This window comes from Gavialis gangeticus, unplaced genomic scaffold (assembly GCF_001723915.1).
Source record: "Gavialis gangeticus isolate Ggan-Ray unplaced genomic scaffold, GavGan_comp1, whole genome shotgun sequence".
Taxonomy (NCBI): Eukaryota; Metazoa; Chordata; order Crocodylia; family Gavialidae; genus Gavialis; species Gavialis gangeticus.
In genome coordinates this window covers 3,782,819-3,791,348 of record NW_017728996.1, presented here as the reverse complement: position 1 = coordinate 3,791,348, position 8,530 = coordinate 3,782,819, and the positions used below count along the sequence as shown (strand labels likewise).

At 45.2% G+C, this 8,530-nt stretch overlaps 1 protein-coding gene across 3 annotated transcripts in view; it reads left to right on the top strand.

The window, feature by feature from the left end:
- The window catches only part of PIAS1 (protein inhibitor of activated STAT 1), a 73,844-nt gene that overhangs the window by 40,231 nt on the left and 25,083 nt on the right, over positions 1–8,530 (top strand). For all 3 annotated transcript variants that reach the window (XM_019503943.1, XM_019503944.1, XM_019503942.1), the window contains exons 3-6: positions 1,795–1,879; positions 2,640–2,687; positions 4,638–4,728; positions 5,983–6,117. In XM_019503943.1, the coding sequence (XP_019359488.1) occupies positions 1,795–1,879; positions 2,640–2,687; positions 4,638–4,728; positions 5,983–6,117 (359 nt within the window). The remainder of the gene's footprint in view (positions 1–1,794; positions 1,880–2,639; positions 2,688–4,637; positions 4,729–5,982; positions 6,118–8,530) is intronic.

Here is an 8,530-nt window from a genome sequence, read left to right as displayed (position 1 = left end):
CCCCCCCCCCCCCCCCCCCCAACCCCAGGAACCAGGGAGCCCCTGAACTCCAGGGGGTCTGATCCTTTCCCCCTCAGGCCCAGCCCACCAGGTTGCCAGTGGGCCGTGCACTGCCCAAGCTCCCAGGGACCCAGTCCAACTTCCCTGGAGCCCACCAGCATGCCGCCTCTCCCACAAGCCCACCTAGGCGTCCAGCGCCTAGCGCACAGTCCCCTCCTGCTGCCCCCTAGTGAGGCAGGGTTGACTTATACATTGGATCTACAAAAATCCTAAGTGTTGTAGAGCAATATGGGGTTGGCTTATATACTGTGATAACTTACACAGTTTAAAATACAGTATATAAAATTTAGTGGCAGTTTCATAAGTTGTTACCATTTACATGTGTGTTTTTTATCGTTGCCTTTATTGATGGTTTATACCCAAATGTTAATTGTTAAAAACAAGCAAACTCTCTAAGTGAGATTTGGGTTTCCCAGTTTGCCCTTCCCTGCGTGCTGTTCCTCAAGAACGAATTAGAGGCTTATAGTAGAAAAGTATAAAATTATTGGTTTCAAATACAAAATATTCTGAGGCTGTGATACAGACTGAAAGCAGTGAGACTGAATGGTGAACCTTTTTGTCATAACTTGCATCCCAATATCGTGGTGATGAGCATGGGAAAATGTCCAGGGGGATTTACTCATTAAAGTGCACGGGAACAGTGGCAGGGTTGGAAGAGCATGATCTGCAGGTGGTTGTATGTAACCTCACGGTGGTTCTTGCAGTGTCCTGACACGCAGCGGATGGCAGCTCTGCCCCAGCTCCGGACCACCCCGGCCCCTGCGCAGCTGCCCTCCACTGCCATGCGCCCTGCCAGCACTGCTGGGGCTGGTTTCCAGGGAAACGGTGACCCTGTGCTGTCATGGCGCTGCTGCTTGTTGGGGTCTCCATGGAAACCGACCGCAGTGAAACAGGCTGGGGCTGCTGGGAAATGGAGTCTACTGTGGGCCTGATCCAGCCCGTGAGCCAGACTTTGCCTGTCCATGCACTGGTGTCATGCTTGGATAGCTTAGGATTTCCTTTATTCTCCACCAGATGGATCTATTGTTATCTAATGTGTTTTAGTACGGAGACCTCATTACCGGAGGCTGGCAGGTTTGTTCTTTGAGAAATGAAACCTGACTGTTCTGACCGACTAGTTTGTATGTAGCCATCTACACACCACTGATTGGATGTGGTGCACAACACAGGCTTTCCTTTTGTGGCTTAAAAAAGAAATTGTGCATTTTATTCAGCTGCAAATGTCGTATTTTTGTCTCTTGCACAATTAGCATACTTTTTAGAGGCCGGTCCATGAGCGTGTTTCTAATGCGAGTTAAGGAAAACCTGGACCGCTAACCTTCCTTGAAAGCATTTCCACTCGCCTTGTATTTAAGGACCAAGCAGGTCTTAACAATGTTGAACTCTTTGATTTCTCTAACACCGATAGAAAACTCTTTCTTTGCCTGCTGTATCACAGGTGTTTTACAATTTTCTCTCGCTCCCTAGCTCTCTTGCGCTCCCTTGTTTCTCCCCTCTGTCCCCCCCGCCCCGATTAGAATATCTGGTTATTCTCTTGTACTTTATTCTTTCTTTTATTTTAATTTATAAAAGCTTAACAGACAACTACCTAGTCGTTTTTTGAAACGTTCTGAAAACTAATAACGGATATGTGTAATGCAGTAACATGCTTGGTATAAATATATTAATCTGTTTTAAGTTTTTATTCTAATGTGTGATGTTGCATTTTAAAGTAATGCTCTCGTTTTCTTTCAGCATCAGATAATAGCCAGCGCTTTCGAGAAACCTGTTTTGCTTTTGCATTGACACCGCAACAGGTGCAGCAAATCAGCAGTTCAATGTGAGTTTCTGTAAATTCCTCAGTACAGTATTTCTCAGCTCTGAAGCTGGAGCAGTTTAGTTAATAGTAACCTTTTAATAATAATAAAATAAAATAAAACCCTCTGACATCTGGAAGTGCTTGGGATTTCACAGAAGGCATGAGAGAGGCAGTGCCTGGAAAAAATCACCATCTAAATTGAAGGGATGGAAGCTATTGGCTTGATTTGTTTGTGTTTATTATATGTGAGTGCTATGGACCAGGGTCCCAGAACAGAGAGAAGGGCCCTGTTTGGGTGTTGTGATAAGTCAGTTGAGGCATACGGACATCACAGTGGCTCAAATACAGTTTCCTTTATAGTACATAAAAAACAAGGAAGTTGTTGAGTTTAGATACAGCTATATAATTGATTTGGATATTATGGGCCTCAGGCTAGGGATGAATTTTCAGGAGCAGTTTAACAGAACGGAAGATGATAGTTTGACAGACCAGAGGAAGGAAGGTGCTTTCCACAGCAGCCCCTGGGCCTGGAGATGTGGTGCAAGAAAGAAGATGGTGTAACAGCTCACTCGGGACACAACCTTGCACCTTCTCCAATCAGCGGGAATCTTCCAGTGAGTTCAGTGGGCACTGGTTCACAGCTGAGCGATCTGGTAAATCCCCGGTTGGAGGACCGTTCCCTCACAATAGATGAAGTGCTGTACACTTTGTTGGAGCATTAATGCTTTTCAGTTGTTTTTATCTGTGACCCCTTTTAATCTATTTGTTTCGTCTTTCCTAGGGACATTTCTGGGACCAAATGTGACTTCACAGTACAGGTCCAGCTAAGGTACAGTATCCTTACAGTACATTTGGGGACTAGTGGGTTCCTATATAGATAGAAAATGTGATTCTTTGTTACCAGCCTTTCCCATTGATGTTTCATAGTTGGTGGGGATGGAAGGGACCTGAGCAGATCATCAAGTCTGACCCTCTGCCATGGCAGGAAAAAGTACTGGGGTCAAACGACCCCGGCAAGGTGTTCGTCTAGTCTCGTCTTAAAGCCCCCCAGGGTAGGAGCCAGCACCACTTCTCTTGGAAGTTGGTTCCAGACCCTAGCCGCCCTGACCGTGAAGTCGCGCCTCCTGATGTCTAGTCTGAATCTACTGTCTGCCAGCTTGTGACTGTTATTTCTAGTCACTCCTGGCAGTGCTCGGGGGAACAGGGACTCCCCCAGTGCCTGCTGGTCCCCCCTGACTAGCTTGTAACAGGCCACTAGATCCCCCCTCAGCCTTCTCTTGTGGAGGCTGAACAGGTTCAGGTCCTGTTGCCTCTCCTCATAGGGCCTGCCCTGCTGTCCCCTGATCATGCGAGTGGCCTCCTCTGGACCCTCTCCATGTTGTCCACACCCCTTCTGAAGTGCGGTGCCCAGAACTGGATGCAGTACTCCAGCTGCGGCCTGACCAGTGTCACATAGTGAATCATTTTTGTGTCCTTAGGTGAATCATTTTTGTGTTTTTCTGGAGAAGTAAATCTACTCCTGTTTGGTAACAGTGGGAAGGGAGTCATAGGCAGCAGCTGGGTTCAGCCTGAGGTCTTGGCCTTGAGTGGTGGTTCTGTGCTGCTATCCTTCAGCTCCTTATGCACCCTGATAGGACCATAAGTTCCCTGTGCCTCCTGTTTTTGGTTGTGCAGATATCCCCTGCTTCCATTCCAGATCTGTTGTTGTTTTTTTGGGTTTTTTTTTTTTGTGTGTCCAGGCTTCCCACGGCTAGTGGTATAGAGCAGGGGCATCAAACTCATTTGGCCCCATGGGCCAGATGACTGTTGCAGGGCTGGTCTGTGGGCTAGATAAATGGCACATGGCTGGATCAGGCCCACAGGGCCCACCCCTGCCATTCCAGATGTTGAGCAGGGTGTGTTATATACCATGCCTGCCCCAGCCACTCCAGGACATGTGCAGCATGCAGCACTTGCTCTGGCCTCTCTGGGACCTACACTGCATATGGTGCCCACTTTGGAGCGGCTGGGGTCCTGGACTGGTTAGGGCAAGCATTGCATACAGCAGTGTCACTGGCCCCACGTGTGGGCCCACTTCAGACCTAGGGGCAGCACCAGGGGCTAGGTAGTGGAGCTCTGCAGCCTGCACCTCTACCTTTCACAGATAAGTAAGCTTGGAAAGGGGCCTTAAAAGATCATCTAGTCCAACCAAATCTATAACCTTGGTGCTATTAGTACCACGCTTTAACCAGCTGAACTAGACAGCAGAACTCCTTGCCTTCAGCGGTTAGACTGTTAGTGGAAATCTTAGTTGCAGCAGGTGGCCTGTATTACCCAAGGGGAAGGAGGGATTGTTGGAGAGGCAGCATATTTTTTCTCCTCTGCAGAAACCTTAGTTTTTGGTGAGATGAGATGAGGCAAGGAAGGTACAGCAGTGGGTGGAAAACTGGGCAGACACTCAAGTTGCCTGTAGTAGGAACTTGTATCTCTGAGTAGCATGTATGTGAGACAAGGATCCCCAGGCTTGCTCAGGGAGACACCAGGAAGTATCTCAGACTGCTTTGATCTGCTTCTGGGCTCCTTTTTGGGCCTTTTTTGGTCTATTGTTCCACATCACCATACAGAACAACTCAACAGTTACTGCATCAAAACTGAGGGGTTCATTCAGCATATTGCACCTTCTCAATTTCTTTAAACATTCCCCAGATGAATGCATTTCTAGCAATGTGCAGTTCTTAAAGATTATGCCTTTGAGACATTCTTTACATACAAACGGTAATTTGAAACCTTTTGCATTTAGGTTTTGTTTATCAGAAACCAGTTGTCCACAAGAGGATCACTTCCCACCCAATCTGTGTGTAAAAGTAAATGGGAAACCATGTAGCCTCCCCGTAAGTAATATAGACTCTTTTTTTTTTATTACTATTCATGTAGCCTGAATGATACACTTAAAGATGCTTGTTTTTCAGTGGTGGATTCTCTTTCAATGTTTGTTTTGACAGAGGGAAGGAGTTGATAACTGGTTGGTGGATGAATGAAAAATTGTTATGCAAACAGTTTTTGTTAAAAGAATAGCCGGTAGAACCAGACAAAAAGCATGGTAGTAGCTGTTTATATGGTGGGGGTGGTTAATTGTCTTAATTTGAGTTTTGGGCCCCATCCTGCTAGTCACTGTAAGTTAAAGAAAAGGGACACTCTTGTGCCCTGAAGGGCTGCTGGTTTAGCTGTAAGTGGTGGGCTAGTTTAGCAGTAAGAAGATTGCCCCAGATGTGGGGGTGGGCAGTTAATTCTGCTGTGGTCGGTGCTTCTAGTTGTCTCCCATAGTAGCTTTAAAATTCAGTTTCATGACAAGGGCTGGGACTAAGGATGTGAGGACCTTAATGAACAGCTGAGCAGAGGTTGGGGCTGGGCCAGTGGCTTTCATCTTTTTTTCATTTGTGGATTCCTAAAAAATGTTGAATGGAGGTGCATACCCCTTTGAATTTTAAGTGTGGATATTCATGTACTTTTGATTGATCATAGCCATCTTTTGTGGACCCCTTAAACATAGTCTGCAGACCCCCAGGGGTCCGTAGACCATGGGTTGAAAACCACTGGTTTAGGCTCCCTAACAATGCAACAAGCATTCATGAGGTGCAAGAGTCTCAGATCAGGCTTTTCCTTGGGAATTTGAAGGTATACTCTAGATTGGCTTGATCAGTGCTTCTTATTCTGAGGTCTTTAGGATTTGGCAAAGCTATTTGCACAGTTTGAAGGGCTGCCTGCCTTCCTTAGTGTGGCTTATACTATCCAGAGTTAAAAGTACTGGCTTCAAGTCTTGCAACAGTTTGCAGAATGAAATCACTGGGCCTTAAACTGCTGACTTGAATAGCACAAACTACTGAGGAAGAGCAGTGGAAGAAGGGTACTCTTCAGCATCACGGTGAATTTTGGTAGAGTTACACTTTTCAAACTGTACCCAACAAGTCCCAGATGGCCTTAATGACCCTGACTGGCAGATGTTAAACTTTGCAAACTTGGTTCAGAAAGTGCATAGGGTTGTAGGATCATAGGAATGTAGGCACATTTTGTTAAACAGGCATGTTTGATTTAAAAAAAAAAATAAACTACAGATTTTTTAAGGGGAAAAATTGATTTTGTTTTAGGGCTATCTTCCACCAACCAAAAACGGTGTTGAACCAAAGCGACCTAGCCGACCAATCAACATTACCTCACTTGTCAGATTGTCTACGACGGTACCAAATACAATCATTGTTTCGTGGACTGCGGAAATTGGAAGAGTGAGTTGTTTTTTGGTCCTATCTATGTATTAGAAATGTTGTTTCCTACTGTGTGGTACAGTATAATGATAACATAATAAACCAGATTAATTTGGGGGGTGGAATGCTGGTGGAATAGTAAAATGTGAGCAAGGATTTCTTGCTTATCCTCATCACTCTTTTTTTTTTTTTTTAGTTGTTTAGTCTATGCCTGTATGCGACCGCTTGTTACTGAATAGAGTAGATTAATTAACTGTGCAGTAAACATCTTGACATCTATGCCTACACCCCTATTAGGTTGGAGCAAATTAATTTACTCCTCAGCAGGATCGTACTTGTATATATAAGTTCCTGCTGTGGAGTAAAAAACTCCACAGCAGTGCTTGTGTAGATGCTGTCTAGGGCTGTGCAAGGCTTTGGACCATGCTTCGGATCTGGAGAAGCTTCAGTCACTTCGGCATCCGAAGCAGCGTGTCCGGATCAAAGCACTGGCTTCATTATGCTTTCCGAAGTGGTTCGGAGCTTCCAAACCCCTTCGGAAAAGCTTCGGAGCCACCTCAGAGATCCAGCCATAGGGTATAGGGTATATGTTACACCATGGGGAGGGGGGGTGAAAACTGCAGGGGTAGTGTCCCCTGGTGAGGCCACAAAGCCTGCCAGGTTTCAAGAAGATTGGTGCAGGGGTTTGGGGGGAACTGCACCTCAAGCTGCTGACAGGCAAAACTCGTGACATAGATGACCCTGTGTGTGTTAAGGTGCGGCGGGCTGAAAACTGCAGGGATGGTGGCTCCTGCTGAGGCCACAAAATCTGCCAAGTTTCAAGGAGATAAGTGCAGGGGTTTCAGGGAAACTGCACCTCAAGCTGCTGACAGGCAAAACTCATGACATAGATGACCCTGTGTGTGTTAAGGCGCAGCAGGGTGACAGCTGCAGGGATGGTGGCCCCTGCTGTGGCCACGATGGCTGCCAGCTGTGGAGGAGATGGGTGCAGGGGGGTTCTGGGGCCCTGCACCCCTAGCTGCTGACAGGCAAGACTTGTGGCATGGGTGCTTGTGCAACTGACTGTCTCTGTATTGGGGCAGTTGATTGTCTGTATTATTTCCTCTCCTTAGTCTGTGGTTTTGTAGGTGTTAATGAGTTAAGGAGCAACGATTAACACCTAGAAAAACACAGACTAAGGAGAGGAAATAATGCAGACAATTAATACAGTGGCTGGATCCTAAGCCGGATCAAGTAGCTGCCTACTCGCACAGGCCAAATGCTGTCCTATCTGGCTGTGGTGCAAAGATGCTTCAGTGCAGGAGCTTTGCAATTTAACGCTTTCAGTTCTCTCGGCTGCATTAGCCATATGCTTTAATATTAAACCCTACTTTGTTTTACAGCACCTGTGTTGTGTTGTACACAGGGGAAGAGGTGATCAGTAATTTAAAATTATTGATGTTTCATTGGAAGCATTTAATTTATTTATTGTTTAGTACAGTTGTTCCATGAGACCCAGTCTTTGATCCCTAAATAGAGCATTTTCCCATGTAAGTTCATGGTGAATGCTAGATATAAATAATAAAAAAAAATGAAATCCATGTTTGTAATGTGTGTTTTATAAGCTGTGACTTTGCCATCCTAGGTTATTCTAGAAGTCTTAAATATTTTTTTCTTCTCTTGGACTAAGTATGGACTAGAAGCCATGATTCACCGACACAATGTGAGGGAAAAATAGTGATCTCCATCCTTGAAACAGTCAGTCAGACAGAATCACCCTTGTATTTGTATCTTATCAAAATGGATTTATTGAGAAGCACTGCAAGATCTCCCTCCTGCATACAGGATAAAGACTACATTTTTCCTAAAAAGAACTTGGTGCCAAACCTTTTTAAACATTCATGTGTGCTGGTTTACACACAGCAGAAATGCTTGCAGAGGTTGTTGCAAAAGCCTGCCCACTGGTGCAAATGCAAAGCTATATTTTTACAACTGCAAATGGTGATGTTCCTTTGTGGAGAGGGGAGTGATATTTTTATTTTGAACGTAAATGTTTTGCAAGGTGTCACAGGTGTGACTGAATGTTTCCTGGAACTGAAATTGCATGGCCCTGTCTTGAGAACTTTTAAAACTATGTTCATCAAAACTAGGAGAAGAACGGCAAATCGTGTTAGCATATCTAACAAAAATGATCACTGGTCAGATTTCTACCTTTTCCCCCCACAAGTATAGCTTCCTAATTCTTTTATTTCAAACTGACAGCTAAGCAGTAGAAATGCATGTATACATTGGATACAAATGTGGAGTTGTTTTCTCTTTAAACATTGCACTCCATCCTCACCTGATAGAGCGTGCATTTATTCAAGGCAGAATTGTGGTTTCTGCTCAATCTGTTTCTGAAGAGTTCTGTGAAAGTTGCCTTGGGCCAGTTCCTAGCTCTGTAGATTCAAGCTGT